The sequence below is a fragment of the Xyrauchen texanus genome, chromosome 33, assembly GCF_025860055.1.
Source record: "Xyrauchen texanus isolate HMW12.3.18 chromosome 33, RBS_HiC_50CHRs, whole genome shotgun sequence".
In the NCBI taxonomy this organism is placed as follows: Eukaryota; Metazoa; Chordata; class Actinopteri; order Cypriniformes; family Catostomidae; genus Xyrauchen; species Xyrauchen texanus.
Window position 1 is genome coordinate 22,835,301 of NC_068308.1, and position 26,015 is coordinate 22,861,315.

The 26,015-nt window shown below is 39.0% G+C and overlaps 1 protein-coding gene across 21 annotated transcripts in view; it reads left to right on the top strand.

Annotated features, from left to right (window-relative positions):
- LOC127626642 (neurexin-1a-like) overlaps positions 1 to 26,015 on the top strand; it is a 223,136-nt gene that overhangs the window by 103,851 nt on the left and 93,270 nt on the right. For all 21 annotated transcript variants that reach the window (XM_052102589.1, XM_052102590.1, XM_052102601.1 and 18 more), the window contains 2 exons: positions 7,134 to 7,578; positions 13,467 to 13,850. In XM_052102589.1, coding sequence (XP_051958549.1) covers positions 7,134 to 7,578; positions 13,467 to 13,850 — 829 coding nt within the window. The remainder of the gene's footprint in view (positions 1 to 7,133; positions 7,579 to 13,466; positions 13,851 to 26,015) is intronic.

The window sequence follows — 26,015 nt, forward strand, 5'->3', positions numbered from 1 at the left end:
AGTTACTTCTAAAGTCAACTATACCTTCTATTTTCAGCTAGTATAATTATACAAAGCATTCTATGGAGCTCAGTAAACTTGCATAATGTCACCTTACACAAACGTCAATACAGCATTCACATTTACTTCTGCTGGTTTTATCATTTGTATTACTTACTTTTTATATACATATGGCTGATGTCAGCATTGTGCTGCAGTCTCATGAGCATTTTCTTGTAGAAGGTGTCCCTGTTCATGTTATACATTGCACAGCTCTCTCTGGCCTATAAAAACTCTTACTACATACATCAACAACTGAGGGAATTATTTATCTGTTGCCACGGACCGAAGCACAATGGCATAGTTAAAATGCTTTCCCTAATTAACATTGCTGATGAGCTTTCCTCACATCTGAAGTCTGTTAATTTAAAAATGGGTCACAGATTGTGAACAGTGACAGAACTTACAAATAAACAAGAGTGCAGCAAATAGGATAAATAAGCCTATAAAACATTTTAGTTTATGGAGAGGTGAAAAGTCTGCCTAATCAAATAAACTATTACTGAGCAACATTTGATGGGTCTGATCTTTAATACAGCACTACCTACGTAAATCCACACATGCTCCCCTTATGATCTGTTCGTGATCGTAATGCTCCTTAGAGGAAAACTGCGGAAAACATGTTGTCTCATCCGTCATCTTACTTCCTAGACTCGCATCCCTGTGGAATGTGGTGTCCTCTGGTACGCCAGCTGGTGAAGTGAAGAAGTTCCAAGAAGTCGTTTCTGTGTCTGATGCAGAAATGTTTGATGATTAACTGTGACGCTGTATAAACAGGGCACTGCAAATCCTCTCTTGTCACCAGAAGTGAAATTGCGGCCATTTTTGTTTTCTATAAACTAAACATATGTGCATAGCTGGGTTCCCACTTTCATGGACAACCTGAAAATATCAGGCAATTTTAAAATAGGGATTTCACTTTTTTCTTGAAAAGCCTAACCTGTGCTCAGCTCTAAAATATTTCATCAGTAAAGATATAAAAGTATAAAAGGTTTTTAAAAATCCTTATCCAGTAATCACACATATCAGATGAACTATTATTTCCACCAAACAGCCATTGTTGCCAAATAGATTTAAAATATGTAATGCTATAGGTTTTGAATCAATTCATTGAAATTGACAGTTTGACTGAATTCATCATAAATATGCCATCCCAGATGTGTATGACTTTCTTTTTTCTGATGAATACAAACAAAGACTTTTAGAAGAGTATCTCAGCTCTGCAGTTCATTTTAATGAAAGTGAATGGTGACCAGACCTTTCAAGTTCCAAAAATCACATAAAGGCTGCATAAATGGCATTCATACAACTCCGGTGGTTTAATATATGTTTTCTGAAATGATGCAATTACTTTTGAGAAACAGATCAAGGGTGAGAAACAGATCAAGATTTAAGTCCTTTTTTACTATAAATATCTACTTTCACTTTGACATAGTGAAAGTGGAGATTCTTAGTAAAAAGTGTGAGTAAATAATGAAAGTATCATTTTTTTTTTTATTTTTGGTTACCTATTCCTTTAACACCATTTGTGCTACTGAGGTTTAAATAAAAGTCAACATTAAAACTTCTCTTTGTACTCTCACAATCTTTGAAACAATAAGGGATAGCAAAAGGTTTTTCATGTCCTTTTTTACACAGACTACAGTACGTTTTTAGACTGAGGCACTGAATAATAATAATGCATCAGACAGTAAAACTGTGTCTTTCTTAATGTAATTTCACAAATACAACAAGCACTAAAATGACAAAAAAGAAAGATGTAATTTTGTCAAATATGTGGATGTGATGAGTATTGGAACAGTGTAGACTCTCTCGACATGGCCTCCAGCCTTCATCTCAATAGCAATCCACAAGCAATCAATCGGTGTCAAAACATGAACGTGAAAGTACCAAACTTGTGTACACTGTGGACTGAAGCAGAGGTGCTTTATCACTGTTTTTCCACAGATTATCAGCAGGCGTAAGGTCTTTGACCTGTGTTAACAAACACGCTAGTGCTTTGGACTCATGAATAGCAATTCATATTAAGAGGTTTTTAAATGGATGTTCCACTTCGTTCTTTCACAAATTAATTGGCAATAAAAGGATAACCATGGTTAAGCAGTGTTAGAATCACTGGGGTGTAGGGTTGAGATCCAAGAACCTTTAACAGGTCACGATAATGCAATTTTCCACCGATGCAGATGGAACATCATACTAAAACACTCTGACAGCGCAATTCAGAAGCAGCGCAGTTCCTCTGAATCAACAGTGTAAAACACACAGTGCGTCCAGTGTTGTTTGATTGCCAACCACATGCCTTTTATGAGCCAATTGTTTTAATCTATGCTCAACATACTGTTAATGAGAAGGAATGTTCAAAAGAATCTGAACCGGAATCATTAATTGAATCAATTCCCATTGAAACTGGGGGGTAGAGGGGGCCAAGACCCCCTTGTTCTAGTTATAATTTCCCTTTAGGTTTGATTCTGCCTTTTGTCACACTTTTTCCCATCCTGTTTCCTGTCTCTTAATGCACTCTTAATATTTCCTTTAATACTTAATAAAATTTGATTTCCTTACAGTGATTTGGTCAAGGTGAAGGTCAGGAAGTTAAGAGAAATGTTTAATCCTTGTAAAATTAACCATGGTTTTACTATAATTATATTTTAGTAATCATGTTTTTGTTGGAAGCCATAGTTTTAATGGAATTAACCATGAGGTTAAGACAGTCATATGGTGTTAATATTGTAACCATGTATAATTTTGTGGTTACTATGATTTTACTACAAAATACCATTGTGATACTATGGCAACTTTAGTAAAACTGCATAAAATCATGCAGATATGGGTCAGGAGCTTTAGTTAATGTTCACATCATGATCAGAATGGGGAAAAATGTGATCTCAGTAATTTGGATTATGGCATGAATGTTGGTGCCAGATGAGCTGGTTTGAGTGTTTCTTTAACTGCTGATCTCATGGGATTTTGACACACAACATTCTCTGTGGACAGAAATGCCTTGTTGATGAGAAAGGTTAACAGAGAAAGGCCAGACTTGTTCGAACTGACAAAGTCTATGGTAACTCAGATAACCGCTCTGTATATATGTGGTGAGAACAATTTTATTCTGAAATTCAGGTTGGTGCCGTTTTGGTGGCTGATCCTTGTATGTACACTGGCGGCCAAAAGTTTGGAATAATGTAAAATTTTGGCTGATTCAGAAGGAAATTGGTACATTAATTCACTAAAGTGGCATTCAAATGATCACAAAGTATAATAAGGATATTACTGGTTTAAAAAACAACATTATCACTATTTAAAAAAAAAGTTATTATTGATCAAATCTAGACAGGCCCAATTTTCAGCAGCCATCACTTGGCAGCAGCCACGTTTTCTTTGTAGTAGAAAATCACTTGCCATTACATCAAACACAGTTGAAAGCTATTTGGTTCATTAAATGAAGCGTAACAGTGTCTTTGTTTTTGAGTTGCCACAGTATACAATAGTCTGGCATATCTTAAGGTCAGTATTTGGTCAAAAATGGCAAAAAAGGAACCGCTTTCTCTAGAGACTTGTTAGTCAATCATTATTTTGAGGAGTGAAGGTCTATACAAGGCTTGAAATTGCCAAAACTACACATCAGTCTTCAAAGACAAAAGGACAACTGGCTCTAACAAGGACAGAAAGAGATCTGGAAGGCCCAGATGTTCAACTAAACAAGAGGATAAGTACATCAGAGTCTCTATTTTGAGAAATGGATGCCTCACATGTACTCAGCTGACAGCTTCATTGAATTCTACCCGCTCAACACCAGTTTCATGTACAACAGTAAAGAAAAGACTCAGGGGTGCAGGCCTTATGGGAAGAATTGTAAAGAAAAAGCCACTTTTGAAACAGAAAAACAAAAAGAAAAGGTTAGAGTGGGCAAAGAAACACAGACAATGGAAAACAGATATTTGGAAAAGTGTGATGGATCTTAACCCCATTGAGCTTTTGTGGAATCAGCTAGACTGTAAGGTGGGTGAGAAGTTCTCGACAAGAAAGCCACATCTATGGCAAGTACTACAGGAAATGTGGGGTGAAATGTTACCTGAATATCTGGACAAACTGACAGCTAGAATCTGCAAAACTGTCATTGCTGCACGTGGAGGATTTTTTGATGAGAACACTTAACTTTTTTTCAAATTTTAATAGTAATTTTTCATGTTTTTATTGTCCTGACTACACATTGTGATCAGTTGAATGCCACTTTGGTGTATAAACTGTACATTATACCAAATTTTGGCCACCTGTGTGTGTGTGTGTGTGTGTGTGTGTGTGTGTGTGTGTGTGTGTGTGTGTGTGTGTGTGTACCGTAATTTCCGGACTATTGAGCGCACCTGAATATAAGCCGCACCCACTGAATTTTAAAAAAAGTATTATTTTGAACATAAATAAGCCGCAGGTGCCTACCGGTACATTGAAACAAATTAACTTTACACAGGCTTTAACGAAACACGTCTTGTAACAAAAAGAAATAAGCTTTAACGAAACACAGTGTGGCAGCGGCGGCGTGGTCAAGCGCCCATCCGGTTGCCAGTGTGACAGTTTTCCCAAGAAGGACACGTGAAGCAGGGCACTTGACGTTCCAGGTAAGGCTTTTAACTCTTTCCCCGCCAAACACGGAATTTTCCGTGTTTTATGAAAAAACGCTTCCCCGCCAAACACGGAATTTTCCGGGTTTCCGTGTTTTAGGTGTTATACGGTAAGGAAGACCCCTCCGCATGTTTTGAAAGAGTTCGCAACTCTTTGATCAAAGAAACAGACTGCGATCGTCTCAAACATGAAGAAGTGGAGTATTGAGAAGCTCAAAATATCAGACATAAACATGCCTTTTTATCAGCTTTTTGTCTGAAATGTTGTTTTTTGACAAAACCGACCTCTGTTCAAGTCGCAATAAAAAAAGAACAAATGAAGATAAAATAAAATCGTTTTTTTTTTGCCTAAAAGCAGAGGCTCAGATCTTTATTGTGATATATAGCATCTTCATATATTCATGGAAGAAAATATTCTGCGGGCCATTAAAGTTTAGCAAAAATCGTCAAAAACCCTGGCGGTGGCTGGCAACTTTTTTTAAAAACGCTGGCGGGGAAAGAGTTAATGGCCACAGCAATGTTTACAATCAATTTTATAAAGTTTCTCAATTCTTGGTCTTCTATGCGCCAACACTAGACTGACGTGTGTCTGTCACTCACTCACACTCTCTCTGCTGCCTTTTTATGCCGCTCTCCCCACGCTTACTGAAATTAGACACAGGTGTTAGACATTAGCTCAGGTGTAAGCGCCCTTACCGCTTTTCTCTCCCGGATTTAATCTAAACAGTGAACAAAAAAGTTGTTTGACCTTAACCCGTTCGGCAATTTCATTGGTCTAATGAAAGCTTCATGCCGCCAAAAAACTGAGCACGTCTCAGAATGGGTTTTTTTTTTTAATAAAATTTGAAAGCGGGAAAAATCCATATATTAGCCGCGTCGTTGTTTAAGCCGCGAGGTTCAAAGCGTGGGAAAAAAAGTTGCGGCTTATAGTCCGGAAATTACGATATATATATATATATATATATATATATATATATATATATATATATATATATATATATATATATATATATATATAGCGGGTACATTACGTGGATTATAGGTGTGTGTGTGAGGTGTACAGAGGGCCTCTAGGTGTGTGTTTGTACCGTGTATGTGTAGTTATTTATGCTGAGGTTGATTTATTCTGGCATTTAAAGCAGGGTATGCAAGAAGCCCATTCATCATTACTATGTTTGTTTTAATGTGCCCCTCCTCTCAGGGGCATTTGGTCAGTGATTTCCAGTCCCCTGATAGCTCAGATCAGGTGGCATAGACAGATGCACCGTCCTCCACCTGCTGTCCCTGCCCTTAACCTCTCATCTGTAATGCACGCTTCTCCGGCGGCCATGTTGTGCAGTGTTTTATCACAGATCGCTGCTGTTTTTCCCCCGTGGGAGTTTATGAAGCAGGAAAAGTGAATGGGGGAGGGGGTGTACACTCCTGTGGCCCGATAATGACTGTAAAGGCTCTTGTGCCTGCCTGTGATTGGCATTTCTGAAGCATCATCAATAATCTTTTATTGCATCCGCATACCGTTATCTTCTTCCTTGCAAGATCTCAAATGAAATCGAAACTGAATTAAAAGAGGGTTATCATGAACACTTTACAGTCTGCCGCTTGGGTTTAAATCACAGGGTTTTGGCCTTTAGAGGAGAGAGGGAAAGTGTTGTCAACTACATTCTGAGAGGGCTGAAAAAATAATCAGTCTCTGCTGTTTGATGCCATTCAGTTGCGAATGGGAAATTGATGCTGGTTGGCTTGCATGATTTTATACACACTAGAGTGCAAGATAACTGTAGCTTACAGATCTATCCTTTTGATATTAAAATACAAATAATTGTGAATGTCAAAGGGTGTCATTTATTTTTCTTTGCAACAGAATTATAAATTGCACAATATTATGAATATAGCTCAAGTCTGCTTGTGAAGAATCTTTTTTATTTTAAGTGAAAATTAAATTGAATAATTTACATTAATTTCAGATTATTATTATTTATATATGATATATTATTATTATATATTATTTTGTGTTTGAAAGAGCAAATTTAAAATTGTATTTTTAAATTTAAATTAAATAAACAAGGAAATCTGACCCTTAATACCTTTTAATATGTTAAAATGGTCAGTGTCACAAATTTGCTTTGATAAGCCATTTGAATAGCCAACTAGAACAGAATCTGAAATCATTCTTTGTTTTTCTTTTTTTTTCGCCATAGCATTTTTCTTTTTTTTTTTTTTTTGTTAATTTCCAGGTTTAAATTAGATTTTGAATATCAGACTATCAATGTGGATTCTGTGTATTTTAAATATATTTTAAAGAAAATGTGGTTTACATTAACCCTTTACGTTATAGTGTTTCACAAATTAAAAAATTTAATATAATTAATTACAGTAACAAATTATATTTACCAGCAGCTCCACAAAATAATTACACTAAAATTACATAATCTGGAACTCATTGGAAATCTATTTGTTCTCATGTCCTTTTCATTAAAGGTTGTGTACAAAAACAATGACGTAAGGCTCGAGCTGTCCCGACTGGCCAAGCTTGGTGACCCCAAGATGAAGGTGAGCGGTGTGGTGGCCTTCAAATGTGAGAATGTGGCTACCCTGGATCCTGTCACCTTCGAGACGCCAGAATCATTCATAACTCTTGACAAGTGGTCAGCCAAAAAAGCTGGTTCCATCTCCTTTGATTTCCGCACCACTGAGCCGAACGGTCTGCTCCTCTTCAGCCATGGAAAACCCAAACCACAGATCCAAAAAGACCCAAAGAGCCCCAAGACCTTGAAGGTAGATTTCTTCGCCATAGAGATGCTGGATGGCCATCTGTACCTTTTGCTCGACATGGGCTCGGGAACCACCAAAACCCATGCTGTCAACAAAAAGGTCAACGATGGGGAATGGTACCATGTGGACTTCCAGAGAGACGGAAGATCAGGTAGAATATTCTATAAGTCTGTGGCAACATTCACACAGCTGCAGAATCATTTTATCAGTCCTGTTTTAGAGTGCTAAATGCAGCTACGTACACATAATACGATTATAAAGGAGTATGACAAACCCATTCATCATTTACTCACCCTCATGCTATCCCAGATGTGTATGACTTTCTTTCTTCTGCAGAACACAAATTAAGAATTTTTTAATAATATCTCAGCTCTGTAGGTCCTCACAATGCAAGTGAACAGAACTTTAATTGGACTCATTTATAACATTTAGACTTTCTGGTATTATGTACATCACCATCTTTGATTTTTACTTTCAAGCTGCTCCTGAAAGTCACACCTGTTAGAAAACACGATTGTTAATCCCAAACACTGACTGTGTGAATGTAGCCTGCCCAGCTGTTTCTTTGCTCTATTGATGCATTTTTGATACGCTCAATCTATGGTTAGATTTTGGCTGGTTAGATTCAAGGTCTATGGAAATATTGACATAGCAGAGACAGCAGTGTTCTCTCACGCTTGCGCGAACACAGTCATAACCGTGCCTTCTGGAGTGCGCGGTCAGGCAGACATTTGAATATGAACAGGACCCGCAATCCTTCCTGTCTTACTCCTCTTTTCTCACTCTGTCTTCTCCGGCAGAGTTGCCATGGAAACCAGATTTGGTTTCCCAAAGGAGAGAGCGTGTTAGTGCACAGCTCTACCAAGTAAAGACATTTCATTTGTAAGTCTCCCACTATTCACCTTCACCTCGCACATCAATGCCATTTGCCTGAAGTCCAAAGAGCGTCCTTTGGTACCAGTTCATTTTCTAGTTTCTGTGATGCACTGGAAAAAGTGCAAAAAAGGCTCAATTGATCTGAAGTTATTGCCTCTTATCAGATATAAAAACACAGCTCACCTACATTAGTTCTGACATGCACTGTGAGATGGAGTTATGTGGAGAAAATTAAATGGCTTACAGAGCAATTCTGAAATCAGATTTCTAAAGCAACAGTGTTTTTTGTTTTTTACTTCATGGCAATGCAATATTGGGATTGAATACGGTTTAGTTAAAAAGCCCTTTTTGCCACTGTTTTAAAATATGTTTTTTATAAAACCGTAGATTCCATCCAAATAGTGCTCGATTTGATCTAATTCTCCAGGGCTTATCAACACACCAACGCAATACAGCCACTGGGAGTTCAGGCATATTTTGAAAGTTGAAAGAGAGATTAAACCTTTTCTGTTATTGGTGTTTCATGTGAATCTGTAACACCATTGACAGATGGGAGCTTGCCTCTCAGGCCTGCAGAATTAGCTGTGTCACTCACCCGCCTGCATTAATTGGCTGCCTGCACAAAGACCGTTTTATCATACATGGCACACTTCCTGGTGCAAAGAGGGTGAGCTGGTGGGCACGCTGGTGTTGTTGCTTGTATGTATGCAAACATATATGTTTATATCTATATATCTGTATGTACATATGCACACATGTGTGTCAGAGTAGGAGTTTTTTCAAGGCAGCAAGGAAGGCAGTGCTTCAAAAATTAGTATGAGAAAATAATTGACAGTACTAAAAGAAACTGGGAAAATACTGGGAAATATGAGATATAGAAAAAGTGTTTAAAGCACAAATGTTTCTAAAGTACCACTGTGATTGGCTGATTAACATGTCAGTGGTATAATACCCATGTTGAATGAATAGGTAACTATTTTAGAGCTAGGGAAATACTTTGATGGGCTAATTATAAAGTAAATAACTTTCCAATTCAGCATCCCCACTTTTGGTCAAATCTGAATAAAAATTAACTTAACATTTCTGATGAAACAATTAATTTAGTGAGCTGTTTCTTTATCAACTACACAGCTCAGTTAAAATAAAGCTGCAACTAAAGCGGCATGTGACCTACATTACACTTGCAGCATTTATGGAAGATTTGTTTACTTATAGTCTGAAAAACAGTTAGTTTAACATAAGAACTACAAAAAATATGCTTTTTGCTCTATTAAAATAGCTAGTATATTTGAAGATGTGTTAAAAATGGGTAACATTTTACAATTATGTTGTATCTGTTAACATGGGATGATGCAATAGTTAATATGAACTGACAATAAATAACACTTTTAAATTTGATTGCATTAATCTTGATTAATATACATTTACATTAAAAGTTGTATATGTAAACATTGTTAATGATATATAAACTTATAAAATCAGAATCAAGCATTCAAGAGTCCCATGGTATAACTAATGTTAACATATACAGCCTTATTGTAAAGTGTTACCAAAAATATTTTAAACGCATAAACTTGTGACTTGGTTTTAATTAATAGCATGGTAGTATCAACATTCAAATATATTATAGTAATGGTTGCTTGTCGATAAATGTGAAATAAATGGAGTTCCATATGCCTTTAACACAGAAGCAAATCAATTGGAGCTGTAGCATGATTTTACATTGGATTCAAAGAATACAAACATAAAGAGGAGACTTTGCTGCCTCATTTTAGTACTCCACCACACACTACTTATGTGCATGCTTGTGTGTGCAAATAAAGTAAAGTATCTTGCCCAGCATTAGGCAGTGCTATGTAATCACTGAGCTCAGTAAATTGAAGTCGGGATGATAGAGAATGCTCATTACTGATGACCCGGGGGAGATGTTTGGCTGCTTTTTAGGGGTACAGTCGCCAAGTTCGCAATACAGGACAAGATAATGTGAGTGTGTGCACGAGAGAGAGTGAGGAGGAGAAATAGTGTCGCTATGCCTCATCAAATCCACAAAGACTTATTGCAGGCTTAGAGGAAAATGAAATTCTTATTTACTAACACTGTTACCATGTTACAAGTGGCATCTCTATGGTGATAGTTCAAGTGGAATGGAACGAAGGACTAGTTTTTCTCTTTATTTGTTGAAACCGTTGGCAGGGAATTAGTTACACTAAGTATAATTTTACTTAACTGTGTCACAACATCTGGCCATTTAGTATTTCACTTGTATCTTGGATCTGCTTGTGAATAATGAGTCATACATGAGGCCATAATCGGTCTATGGAATCACATTTAATCTCTCAGAGATATTTCTGCCTCTTGCAGTGTGTGATGCAGAATTGAGCTCTGGCCCAGAGCTCTACATCACAGAACAATACTGCGGTCATTCATTCAATTCCAACAATAGCCATTAATGATGAAAATAAATCACAGATCTATGAACAAATACATACTTTACTGAACCTTGGCACAAGAATAAATACACACACACACACACACACACACACACACACACACACACACACACACACACACACGCTAACAGTCCGAATGTTTTCTCCTGTGATCAATCCACTGCTGATCTTTAATGAAAATCCATAAATACTTTGGGCAAAAAAAAAAGATTTAGGAGATTTTAGATTTCCCAGTGCATGTAAAAGCACTATCCAGTTTTATAGTTTAGAATAGCATTCACAGATTCACTTAAAGGGATAGTTCACCCAAAAATTATTTATTCAAATGAGTCCTGTTGTTCCAGACCTGTATGACTTATGGTATGGAAAAAAACATTGAAAGTGAATGGTGACTGAGACTCATATGCTACCTAACGTCTCCTTTTGTGTTCCATGTAAGAATAAAAATTCATATGGATTTGGAACAAAATGAGGGTGTGGATATGATGACAGAATTTTCATTTTTAAGTGAACTATCCCTCGAACATATTGCTTGCCAATCTTAGAAAATGGTTGTCACCTCTTGCTGTCCCTCTAATTTGCTTTTGTAACATAGGCTGCTTTTTGTCGCTCCAGAAGAAAGACTCTGGCAGGTAAAAGGGCAGCATCTTTAATTCTAAGCCGCTTTTATTGAGTTTGGACTTTGTGTTGGACACTAATACACAGGATTCAGCAGTGGCCAGCGTTTTGTGTTAATCCCTGCCTGTTCTGTCCTATCTTGCCATTAATGGATTTTCTTTTGTAACTGCCTTCTAGGTGTAAATTATGGCAGTGCATAATGGTGGAAAAGGAGAAGGAACATTCTAAATTACAGGCTGCGTTTAAATGCCTGTTTGAAGTCTCCAAGAAAACAATGAGGGTGATTATAGAACTCATGAAAGTGTTTTAACATTATTAGAGTGAATGAAAGACTCTACTTACCTGAGAGCATCAGATATTTGTCATCATCTTTATATTAAGCTCTGTTATTGTGCAAGTTGTAGGCTATTTTAGACATAAACCATAAAACAGAGGGCGAGAATAAAACACGCTTTCAAAGGCATACAAATCTTTTGCAAGATCTTTTTATAACTGAATCAATCACAACCAATAAATTAGAAATGAATAGGACTGAAGGATTCATTTATTATTTGCCCTTTTGATAGTGATGACTATCCAATGAATCTGGCAGTAAAATTGTCTACTGTTGCTATGGAGACTGCTTGTTGAATCTTTGGCTTTGCATAATAGTTTGCAATGTATATTGAGACAGCTAAACGGAAGAAGAAATTTGCTATGTGCAAAATAAGAATTTGTATATCTTAGTAATGCTTTTGTGACTGTGAGACCATTCAACAATATGTATAAGATCCCATTAAAATCCTATTTTTATGTACAGAGAACTAAGATATAAACATTATATAGATCCAAATAGTTTTTATTATATTATATTATATTATAATAAAAAACAATTCCAAGATAAGAAATATAAGAAATCAAACACTAAATCAAAACATGCTTACATGTTTAACACCAACTTAATTAACCCTCTGGGGTCTGAGGGTGTTTTGGGCCCTGGAGAAGTTTTGACAGGCCTTGACATTTGTGCTTTTTTCAGTAGCTTAAAAACATATTAATGGCTAAAGTCTGATAACACTGTCAACACAAACTGAGCTACAATAATATGTGAGCAACATGTATGTACAGGTTTGTATTTTTGAGAAAATAACGTTTATGCATGGTTTTTGAAAAAACGAAGTAATTGAAATAAGGTCATATACACATACTATACATTTGTCCACGAGCCTTTTGAGAATTTGATCTTGTAGCCTAGAGTTTTTGCTACAAAATTATGTGAAAACCATTTGAATGAGGTATTTACCCCGTTTTGAAGCGGTTCATGTTTCCTGTGTTCAACTCAAGCAGAGAAATCCCCAATTATAAATGGGTTAGATAAATCTATATCTAATATCTTCTTCTATATACAGATTCTGTAGATGTTTCTTCTCCTTTTCATATCTTGCACTGTTAATATCTTGCAGTATTATTTTTGTCTCGTCATATTTTCCGCAATAGTATGTTTTAATAAAATTGTTTAATTAATGTCATTATGTGCCTTTTTCATCTCGTCTTCTTTCACGTTGACGAAATAAAAAAAACGTCAACAAAAGTTTTTGTCAGTCAATTCATGACGAGGTTAACACTTCGTCCATGTCTATTAGCTTTGAGGCCATCTATATGCCACTTTACCCATAAATCTTGATAAAATTAACTTTTAGCATATATATATATACATATAAAATATCTTCTGGGAAAATAGATCAAAATTATTGATGACTCATCCTGCACTACATAGATATTAGTGTAATCAAAAGCTCTGTAGAACGAAAAAAATTTTTACCACCTATAATTTACTAGCAAGTAATGTTTCAAGGCTGTCGTAACCAAAGCCTATTGGCTTTTAAAAAAAAAGGGATGAGCCCTTTGATATGTTGTTCCCACACTCCTTGTTTCAATAGGAAATACATCAACATAGAAAAGGAAACTGCAATCATCGAGCAATTTCATTGGGTCTTTAAACAGTTGTTGATCTTTTAAGAATGTGCAATTAGGATTGCCATTTTACTTTCAACTGAAATGGCATCTGAAAATCAGGTTAGCAAAATTTAATTTGCTCCTTATGGTCTTGTTTCAGGCACCATCTCTGTCAACTCCATCCGCACTCCCTACAATGCTCCTGGTGAGAGTGAGATCCTGGACCTAGACGATATACTCTACCTCGGCGGCCTGCCAGAGGACCGTGCTGGGCTGATCTTCCCAACTGAGGTGTGGACCGCTCTGCTGAACTATGGCTATGTGGGCTGTGTGCGAGATCTGTTCATGGACGGCCAGAGCAAGGACATCCGGCGAATAGCAGAGGTGCAGAGGGCGGTGGGGGTGAAGCCATCCTGTTCTAAGGAACCTCCTAAGCAGTGTCTGAGTAACCCCTGCCTTAACAGCGGCACATGCAGGGAGGGCTGGAACCGCTATGTGTGTGACTGCACTGGAACAGGCTATTTGGGCCGCTCCTGTGAGAGAGGTGAGTCCCTGCATTGTACACGCAGAGTCTACAGTATGGTATCATTTTTACAACGTATCCTAACTTGGCAATAGAAATTAATGATGGACTTCTATTTTTGACATGTCGAGTTGGCCAAACAACATGGTCCAACAACATGGTCCAACATACAGTGAACCATAGTGGTCCAAACTCACCCTGACTTATTTTATTTTAATTTGTTTACACAGATTATATCCCAGATTAAGGTATAATGCACCATTTTTGTAACTCTCACTTAATTATTCAATTTGTAAAAACAATGTAAAACAATTGCTTTAACACATTCCATGTTTCTAAGAGGTTTGTGTCTGTGACTGGTGTGCTTGTTGCTTGAGTTTGTTCTAAATTTCATTCTAAATTTTTGAAAAAATGTCAGTGAAATGTTTTGATGAATCATGATTTGAGGATGAAAATGTTTGTAACAGGATTTAACACAAAAATATGCGTACTACAGTTAGTGAATGGAGACCTTTTGCACTCATTCAGAGGAATTATTTTGTCTGTTATATTGCATGGAGGAGAGATAGTGAGTGTTGGGAGAGCGGTATTCACAGCTGTCACCTCCTCAGAGCAGAAAACTTTCTCTTCTCTTTGTCAGTTCAGCCCTGATAAGTGTAGCCGAGCTGACATTACTGTTACTGTGGTAATTGTGTTTCTCTTCAGTCCATGTCATCTTCAGTGAAAGCCGCTCAAGCATAGATTATGTTTTTGCCTTTTGTCTCCCACCCAAGATGAATTTTAATTCTGTTGTTTTTCCAGATGAACAAAGCAGTGTTCACCCGCTCCCTACTAAAAAGGGAGTCTGCAAGTGCTGTTCTCTCAGTCTGTGTCCAGCTATGCATCTCCCCCCCTCAGAGGTTTCTCTGTATACAGTTGAATTCAGAAGTTTACATACACCTTAGCCAAAATACATTTAAACTCAGTTTTTAGCAATTCCTGCCATTTAAACATAGAAAACATTCCCTGTCTTAGATCAGTTAGGGTCACTATATTTTAAGAATGTGAAATGTCAGAATAATAGTAGTGGAAATTATATATTTCATCTTTTACTACTTTCATCACATTCCCAGTGGATCAGAAGTTTACATACACTTTGTTAATATTTTGGTAGCATTGCCTTTAAATGGTTTAACTTGGGTCAGACATTTTGGGTAGCCTTTCAGAAGCTTCTCATAATAAGTTGCTGGAATTTTGGCCCATTCCTCCAGACAGAACTGGTGTAACTAAGTCAGGTTTGTAGTCCTCCTCGCTCGCACACGCGTTTTCAGTTCTGCCCACAAATTTTCTATCAGATTGAGGTCTGTGCTTTGTAATGGCCACTCCAATACCTTGACTTTGTTGTCCAAAAGCCATTTTGCCACAACTTTGGAGGTATGCTTGTGGACATTGTCTATTTGGAAGACCCATTTGCGACCAAGCTTTAACTTCCTGGCTGATGTCTTGAGATGTTGCTTCAATATATCCACATAATTTTCCTTCCTCATGATGCCATCTATTTTGTGAAGTGCACCAGTCCCTCCTTCAGCAAAGCACCCCAAAACATGATGCTGCCACCCGCATGCTTCACGGTTGGGATGGCATTCTTTGGCTTGCAAGCCTCATCCTTTTATCTCCAAACATAATGATGGTCATTATGGCCAAACAGTTCAGTTTTTATTTTATCAGACCAGAGGACATTTCTCCAAAAAGTAAGATATTTGTCCCCATTTGCAATTGCAAACTGCAGTCTGTCTTTTTTATGGCAATTTTTGAGCAGTGGCTTCTTCCTTGCTGAGCAGCCTTCCAGGTTATATCGATATAAGACTTGTTTTACTGTGTATATAGATACTTGTCTACCTGTTTTCTCCAGCATCTTCACGAGGTCCTTTGCTGTTGTTCTGGTATTGATTTGCACTTTTCGCACCAAACTACATTCATCTCTAGGAGACATAATCCCATAATGTTTATACTTGCGTACTATTGGTTGTACAGATAAACATGGTATCTTCAGGCATTTGGTAATTGCTCTCAAGGATGAACCAGACTTGTGGAGGTCCACAGTTTTTATTTCTTTTCTGAGGTCTTTTGATTTTCCCATGATGTCAAGAAAATAGGCACTGAGATTGAAAGTAGGCCTTAACATACATCCACAAGTAGACCTCCAATTGACTCCAATTAGCCAATCAGAAGCTAATTGGCTAATTGTCTAAAGGCTTGACATACTTTTCTGGAATTTGTCTATGCTGCTTAAAGGCACAGTTAGCTTAGTGTATGTAAACTAGTGACCCACTGGGATTGTGATATACTTAGTCAATTAAACGTGAAACAATCTGTCTGTAATATATATATTTTTTAATTACTTGTGTCATGCACAAAGTAGATGTCCTAAATTGCTTGCCAAAACTACAGTTTGCTTTTATGAAATCTGTGGAGTGGTTAAATTTTTTTTTTTTAATGACTTCAACCTAAGTGTATATAAATGTCTGACTTCAACTGTATTCTGGCTGGCCTCTATAAAGTGCTTTAAGCTACACTGGCTAATACTTTAATGGAAGAGAATCTCTCTTAAGCTTGTTGTTGTTGTCTGGACACAGATATCACCATACAGCAAAGACACAGCTGTGGGGAAACACAATCAATTATATTATTCACATTGTTGAAGCTCTGTCAAGGAATCATGGACATTATACGCTCAATTAACCCATCAAAGATGGGTGGCTATGTCATTGCTGAAGCAAAGTTCGCCACAAACAGCTAGCAAGAGGATGGTGCTATTTTACAGGGCAGTGTTGCCTGCAGCTCTACAGCTGTATGTACTGTGCATACAATGAGTTATCACTTAGTAGTGCCATCATTACATAGCTAATTCTTGCTGCTCACTTGATTCCTGATTTGTCTGCGCTCAACAATATTAACTCAAGAGACAATCCTTGATGCCTGCGCTGCATCACGCCACAAGACATCTCCCAAGATCGTCTTTATTATAATAAATGGCTGTCTAAACTAGAAGCGCTGATTTTCCCGCTTAATCTGAAATAAAATTATTTAATTTATAATTATATTATGTTTTGACTAATTGCTATGAAATTTATCTGAGGCGTAAAGGGGCAAGGTCTGATTTGTATTTGTTCACTGAGATTAAATCCTGCAGATACTTATGTTAATTAGGGATGTTGATGAATAATCAATGGTCGGTTATTCTTCATTAATAATTTGATCGATTAAACTTATCAATCGCCGATTAATCAATTTGGAAAAAAATTTGTTTTGCAATCATGCCAGCAGATAGAGAAAAGAATGAATGTACAGTCATCCGCTGCTAGAGGGCGCACTGCCGCTTGCGCGCTGCATGTCACGTCCTGTCAACAAAACTAAAACACAGCGCATCCTTTACTTCATTACTCTATAGATGAACATTAACTGCATAAACTGTGATGTGTGTTAAAGTACAACACGACAACAAGCATTGTTGATATGCCGGTCTCCTTTTATCTTCCACACCGACAATCACGTCACAAACTGAAAATATAATAAGAGGAAAATACCAATGCTCGCATTTATTATGTCTATGTATTTAAATGAGATTTAAACAGTAGGCTACATGCAAATAATTAGGCATGTTTTCAAGTTTCCTTCTACAGTAAGGAAATTTTCTCCAATGCAATGCTGACATTTTCAAGCTTACTTTAGAACTGATGGTCAGTCACAAATCAAACCTTGTATAAATAAAAATTTGTTTGAAAATGTGCATCTTGCATGATTTGAGTTTGAAGTATTTTGCCATGAAGAGTTTTTTGTTGTTATTGTTAATTAATTATCGATATTCATTTATTAATGTTAGCAATTGATGATTAAGAATATTTCTTAAAATGTGCAACCCTAGTATTAACAGTTCACTCCATATTCCACTGGTAGAAAACAGCTTTTTACTCAATGGTGGAATGGAGAAATAATGTGAGATAGAGGCAGAGAGATCAAAGAGAGTCAAAGAGACAAAAACGAGGCAAACTGACAGATGGAGACAGGGTGAGTTAAGGTGAGCAAAAATAATAACACACTAAAAAAGATTTGTTATGTTCACAGTTGGGCCTACCCTACTGTGTGAGGTGAGATAAACTCTGTGCATAAATTCATTACCATCCAGCAGTTCACAGTGCTTGACTTACTTGAACAAAGTGTCAAAGAAAAAAACAAAAGCCTCAGAATAACATCTGGTCTAATTTCCTGTCATTTCTACCCGGGTCCTTATGGTCTCTAACAGTGACTAAACTTAGTGCATAACCTCCATTTTTCCCTCAGTCCCTGATAGCTCTGCGAAGTAAACTTTATCCAAGGGACCAAGGTTAAACAGGTTAGCATGGGCTAGTAAATCCCTGCTGGTAGATGGTGGTGGTGTAGTGGTCTAAACCACAGTACTGGTAAACTGTTAATCAGAAGGTTGTTGGTTTGAGCCCCACAGCCACCACCATTGTGTCCTTGAGCAAGGCACTTAACTCCAGGTTGCTCCGGGGGGGTTGTCCCTGTAAGAAGGGCTCTGTAAGTCACTTTGGATAAAAGCGTCTGCCAAATGCATAAATGTAAATGTAAATGGTAGATACCACAACTACACAATCTCAACACAATAAAGCATCTTTCTCCTTTGATAGCTATTCAAAAGTTGTTGTGTGTTCTGTCATTAACACATTAAATAGTTCATTATATTTTAATATATATTCCCAGTACACTATTTTTTATAATCTCTTGGGATTCTGAATGTTTATGTGGTGCCATCAGCCAATCAGCATTTTCAGGATGTAATTTTCCTGCGGTTCTAGAGTAAATAGTCACATGGCATTTCTGGCTCCAGTGATTAGCTCCAAAAGTTGGTTATGGGAATCACTAACAAAGATTTTAAACTCTGTGAACTTCGGGAATGCCCACAAAAAGCTTTATATCCAGCTATTATAGACCTACAGTACTTGGGTTTTATCCTATATCATTCATTTTGTTTAGAAAGGCAGGATATTCTAGGTTCGAAGAGGCAAGCCGTGAATGACTTCACTTTTATTTCCCTCAGCCACACCTGGTTCATTGCACAGTTGGCAGGTCATTCATGTTGATTCCCATGTCAGTATTTGTTTCATTATCCTGGCTGCTGCACGCTTTTAGACTTCATGAGGTGTTGTGTTGCGTGCAGGAAAATTGTAACATGCATTTAAGGTGAAGGTTCCATCGGAATGCTGAAACTCACCACGAGCAAACCTGAATAATGTATGATGCCTCTGAGTCAACTCATCCTGTTTATCATGAGTGTTGAACATACATTTCCCTAATCCCCGTGGCAACCACAGCTCCTGCTTGCTGCAGTATTCCTGGGCTTAGCGGGGGGTTGGTTGGGAAGGGGAGGGTCAGCTCCATTATGTGATACCTGACTCTCCGGATGTTGTGTACCGCACAAGGAAGAGTATTACTTACTAAATACAGAGAACATGCAAATCTGACATCACAATTCAGGGAGAGGGCCAATACAGATTTGGTCTTTGTATGTGTATAAATAGTATGTGTAAGAAAGCACATTTTTGGAAAATATGGCCTATTGATTTACAAATGCGCTATTACAACTTTTAGTCATGGTAGGCACTCATCTGGGCTATGCAATTTTGTGTCTAGTTTTCCGATATACTGATCCTGTGCCCCACCACTTAATGGTGTTATTAGGATGCCATCCTATTTTGGATATTTGGGGTGGGCAACTAAAATAAATATGAAATAAAATTTGCCTGGAGAAGGAAAACGTTTTAAATATACAAAAAAATTCTGTCACAATGCAAAATAGTTCACTTGAATACATTTGCGTCACTTTGCTTTAAAAAGAAGTTGGGAACTAAATACAAAATAATGATTTGTTGGACTAGAGGTAAACATTTTCCTTTGAGTGTCAGGAGGCCTGGGGTGTGAATCCAATGTAATGTAATAAATTTAAATGAAAATAAATTGCAGCTGTATGTCAGTGGATGTATATCAGGAGCAGGAGTGTGCATTTAAATGTACCAGACTACAAAAGAGAGCTGTGCAGAAGAAAACATTATCGCTCTATTGCAAGATCACTGATGACATCCGCAAAATATTATAAACTTCACATTCCACTGCTGACATTTCCTCTTATTGTATCAGTACAGAAATAAAATGTTTAAAACAATTGCACAGACTGCCAGCATTCTTTTGAATGAAAAGACTGAGTCTACGTTATGAGTCTTCATGCAACACTTAATCAGCCAATTATCAAATAGAACAAAATTTAAAGGCCAAACAAAGGCAACACTTTAAATTGTTTTTATTGGGCCCTTTTGTATTTTTTCAATAGATCACCCATTTGTGTGGGCACTGCCCGCATGTAGCCATGCCATGGCTCCTCTTCTTACCCTGTGCTTTCTCTACAATTATTAAAATGTGTTTTTAAACATTATTTATCATAAAAAGCATTATATAAAAGCATTAGTTGTTTTCAAGAGAGAGTGGACAGAGAGCTTTATGTGGGATTATGTGAGAGCTTGATACAGTAGAATGGGACAGGCAGAGAGGGATGAGGTATATTCCTGAGCATGACTGTGAATGGAGTTGGAGTTTACCCCGGTGGACGAGAGGGTCGCCTCCCTACGCCTACGGGTTGTGGGGGGGAAAACTCTGACCGTTGTCTGTGCATATGCACCGAACAGCAGTTCAGAGTATTCGGCCTTCTTGGAGACCCTGAATGGAGTCCTGAATAGGGCCCCAGTAGGGGACTCCATAGTGATGCTGGGTGACTTCAACGCACACGTGGGAAATGACAGGGACACCTGGAAAGGCGTGATTGGGAGGAACGGCCTCCCTGATCTGAACTCAAGTGGATGTTTGTTATTAGACTTCTGTGCTAGTCATGGATTATCTATAACAAACACCATGTTCGAACATAAGGATGCTCATAAGTGTACGTGGTACCAGAGCACCCTAGGCCGAAGGTCGATGATCGATTTTGTAATCGTGTCGTCGGATCTGAGGCCATATGTTTTGGACACTTCGGGTAAAGAGAGGGGCAGAGCTGTCAACCGATCACCATCTGGTGGTGAGTTGGGTCAGGGGTGGGGAAAGACTCTGGACAGACCTGGGAAGCCCAAGCGAGTAGTGCTGGGTGAACTGGGAATGTTTGGAGGAGATCCCTGTCCGCGAGATCTTCAACTCACACCTCCGGCGGAGCTTTTCAGGCATCCCTGCGGAGGTTGGGGACATTGAACCGGAGTGGGCAATGTTCAAAGCTTCCATTGCCGAAGCCGCGGTGGAAAGCTGCGGCCTCAAGGTTTTAGGTGCCGCAAGGGGTGGTAATCCTCGAACACCGTGGTGGACACTGGTGGTCAGGGAAGCCGTCCGACTGAAGAAAGAGGCCTTCCGGGATTTGTTGTCCCGGAGGTCTCCGGAGAGCAGTTGCAAGGTACCGACAGGCCCGAAGGGCTGCGGCCTCGGCCGTGAGGGAGGCAAAGCAGTGGGTGTGGGAAAAGTTCGGAGAAGCCATGGAGAAGGACTTTCGGTCCGCACCAAAGTGCTTCTGGAAAACCGTCCGCCACCTTAGGAGGGGGAAACGGGGAACCATTCAAGCTGTATACAGCAAAGATGGGACGCTGTTGACCTCAACTGAGGAGGTTATTGGGCGGTGGAAGGAACACTTTGAAGAACTCCTAAATCCCAACACGCCCTCTATGGTAGAGGCAGAGCCGGAGGATGATGGGGATCAGATTCTATTTCCCTGGGGAGGTCACTGAGGTAGTCAAACAACTCCGCAGTGGCAAAGCCCCGAGGATTGATGAGATCTGACCAGAAATGCTGAAAGCTTTGGATGTGGAGGGGTGTCATGGATGACACGCCTCTTCAACATTGGCGTGGAAATCTGGGACAGTGCCTAAGGAGTGGCAGAACGGGGTGGTGGTTCCCCTCTTCAAAAAGGGGGATCAGAGAGTGTCTGCCAACTACAGGGGTATCACACTTCTCAGCCTCCCTGGTAAAGTTTACTCCAAGGTGCTGGAGAGGAGGGTTCGGCCGATTGTTGAACCTCGGATTGAAGAGGAACAATGCGGTTTTCGTCCTGGCCGTGGAACGACGGACCAGATCTTTACTCTCGCAAGGATCCTGGAGGGGGCCTGGGAGTATGCCCATCCGGTCTACATGTGTTTTGTGGATCTGGAGAAGGCGTATGACCGGGTCCCCCGGGAGATACTGTGGGAGGTGCTGCGGGAGGGCGATCCAATCCCTGTACGTCCAAAGCGAGAGCTGTGTCCGGGTCCTCGGCACGAAGTCGAGTTCATTCCATGTGGGGGTTGGTCTCCGCCAAGGCTGCGCTTTGTCACCAATCCTGTTTGTGATATTCATGGACAGGATATCGAGGCGTAGTCGGGGTGGGGAAGGTGTGCGGTTCGGTGGGCTGGGGATCTCATCGCTGCTTTTTGCAGATGATGTTGTCTTCATGTCATCATCGGTCCGTGACCTTCAGCTCTCACTGGATTGCTTGGCAGTCGAGTGTGAAGCAGCTGGGATGAGGATTAGCACCTCCTAAATCTGAGGCCATGGTTCTCAGCAGGAAACCGATGGAGTGCGTACTCCAGGTAGGGAATGAGGTTTTGCCCCAAGTGAAGGAGTTCAAGTACCTCGGGGTCTTGTTCACGAGTGAGGGGACAATGGAGAGGGAGGTTGGCCTGAGAATCGGGGCAGCGGGGGCGGTATTGCACTCGCTCTATCACACCGTTGTCACGAAAAGAGAGCTGAGCCGAAAGGCAAAGCTCTCGATCTACCGGTCAATTTTTGTTCCTACCCTCACCTATGGTCATGAAGGTTGGGTCATGACCGAAAGAACTAGGTCGCGAGTACAAGCGGCCGAAATGGGCTTCCTCAGAAGGGTGGCGGGCTTCTCCCTTAGAGATAGGGTGAGGAGCTCAGTCATCCGTGAGGAGCTCGGAGTAGAGCCGCTGCTCCTTTGCGTTGAAAGGAGTCAGTTGAGGTGGTTTGGGCATCTGGTCCCCCAGTCAGAGTTGGTTAATGTGGCTCGGGATAGGGAAGTTTGGGGCCCCCTGCTGGAGCAGCTGCCCCCGCAACCCGACTTCGGATAAGCGGTTGAAGATGGATGGATGGATGGACTGTGAATGTCTCCATTTGCATGTGTTTGGTTGATCAGGACAGGGCACTAAATGAGAGTAGTAACAGATGGAGGGGCAGATGGAGAGAGTGAGCAGCCATGTACACTCCTTTCTACCTGTGGTCCTCCAGTTCCGTCTCTACTGTTACAAACCAGGATAGCGACAGTTTGAGGAGCTTTTGTGACTGCAGCGCTTGTTAAAAACAATATTGGCCCATGATATATCTTTGTCATTTGAAATCTTTGAGAAAATACATTAAAGACATTATAGCTGTTTCTCATATGAACCATTAGAGACATTTTGAAAACTATGTGTACATGGTTACCCAAAGAGACAAAACTGTTAGTATACTTGAGATGAAATGTGAAACATGATTGTGTTAAAAATACAAAGGTAAACTGTATGTAAAATATTGTAGGGTAAACTTCAATAGCAGTTAATGAGAGACCACAACAAATATTATTTTTTGCATTCTTATTTGCTCTTACTGCTAAAGAAAGAATCCACTGGTGCTGGACTTTCCAAAAGTGGAAAAAATAGAGAGAGAGATAGATTACGACAGTAAGAACAGAGAAGTTTGCTAGATTTATGCAGCTAAATAAGAAACACATTATTCAGTCACAGTCTGTAAAAAGCGTCCATTGTACATAATTTCCAGTCAAGCTATAATTTTGTCAAATTATGAAAAAGTGTGAAAATATTTGTATTTACATTTATTCATTTGGCAGACACTTTTATCCAAAGTGACTTACAAAAGAGGAAAACATAAGTGAATCGTCTTAAGGAGACAGTGGTACGAGAAGTGCCATATTACAAAGTTTCACTAGCATCAGAATAGTATTCAAAACAGATTAAAGTGCAACAAGATTTTTTTTTTTAAGTGATTGGTTAAGTGCTCATGGAAAATATGTGTTTTTAGCCAGTTTTTTAAGACAGAAAGTGAGTCAGCTTCACGGATAAAGTTGGGAAGGTTACTGTGTGTATTTAGAGTCCTCCAAATAGTAGATATGAAATTAGCTTGACCAAGACAAAGTAGCCAAAGTAGTGCCATTATATGAAATTGTTTTTGTTTTTATTTCATCACTGTAATTTCCACCACAGAACGTTATTAACCTCCTGAGACCAGAGCATGATGGCAGTGTGCAGTTTTCATTTCCCTTTTTGGTTTGTAACTAGTTTCACGTAATAAACAATCAAAAGAATTCAATAAAACATTTCTAGATCAAATAGTTTTCCTAAAAATATATGTCCGCAAATGTGGACAGCTAAACATGTTGAGTGGTCCAAACATCATTTGCAGCCTGAAACTGAACTTTTAGGATTGAATGCTCTTAGCTGCATAGAAAACTATGCTTGTTTGCTCCCTTGCTCCCTCTTTAGTGAATGACTTGACTTCCAGTGTGCTGATTTATTTTCATCCTAATTCCAAGCTAAATTTTTCAGCTTTTGGATAAACCCATTTATTCTCAATATTAAAATGCACAGGAAATATATAGGAATGCATTTAATAATGTTAATGAATAGAATCGTGTTGTACATTGATAAGATAAAATAAAATAGAACAAAATGTAAAAGTGTTAGAGTTGAAAGTTATTCAAAATAACTAACGTTTTTCTACTTTTGAGGTAATGCGGTGCCATTTTCCACTCATGTTGACGACATATTTATTGACGTGTGAAAAATGAACAGAATGTTTAAAGTGGCATATAAAACGAATCTTGAAACTCTACTCTTTTACAACCAAACAGGTTTCAATGAAAAAGATTTCTTACCAGAGTCACTTTTGTTTGCACTGCGTCCGTAGTAGCGCTTCACGAAAATTTACGGCATGCTGTTTTGTGACTTAACTAGTGCGGCAAAAGTTTAACCATGGCAGTTAAATGGCAGTCTAGAGTCTTGTAAACAGTATTCAGTCTGTTTTTATGCATTTAAACTATGCGTTGCATATAGCAAAGCCAAAATACTATGTCCACTCATGTGGATTCGGGGTCGCGCGATGTTTAAACATAATACATATATTTGTGCGGTGGAGAAAAAAATGACATCATGGTGGAAAGGTTAATGATGGATGTGTCCTGTGATTAATGTATATACATGTAATGTATATACAATGTAAAAGACCACATGGCCAAAAGTTCCCATAGATGAAAAAACACCCTTATCTGAGAGTGTTAATTTGGGGTCAGCCGAGCTCTGCCGATCCTTCAATTCTGTAATTTCTCATTTTGCCATTTCCGTCGCCATGCTGTTTTCCTAGCATGTTTCTTCATTTAAGACCTCTATGGACCTCTGTGACGTGCAGAGAGCCTTGCTTCCATCATGTCCAGATTGGATGTGATATGTGTGCTGTCGGGCAGTGCAGATGCCATACTGCTGCGCTCTCCCACTGTGTGACTGAACAGCACTGTTTGAGGAGGCAATCAGGGTCTTTCTGAACCACTGGCCATCCCTCTCTTTTCATTATCCTCTCCCCTGGCATGAGACCGCTCCACTGGAGATGAGAGGGGCTCATTTGTCAACCTGTCATTATTTTGAGGCTGACTTCTTTGCGATGCGGGCCTCAGCAGGGAGGGGTAAAGATTGGGGTTGTGCGTTATAGGCTACAGTGGGAGCTTCATCTCAGGGGAGTTTGGCACCTGCTTGGTTTCAAGTCAACATGAAACAACATTTGAAACCCATTTTTCTTTCATGCTTAGACATAATTCAAGATTAAACAGAAGATTTGAGAAAGAAATGTAGGTGAGGACTTGATTTTATCTATTGGGAATTGATCGGTTTGTGAAAGTGGGCGTTAATTTCCACAATAGAGCCAGACTTGATTGCGAGTTTGCAGTAGATCATTAAATCTGGAAGCTGAAGCTCAAGTTCACCCTCGAGAGTCCACCTTAAAGGGATAGTCCACCCGGAAATGAAAATTCTGTCAACATTTACTCACCTTCATGTTGTTTCAAACCTTTATGACTTTTTCTCCATTGAACACAAAAGAAGATGTTAGGTTGAATTTTAGTCTCAGTTGCCATTCAATTTA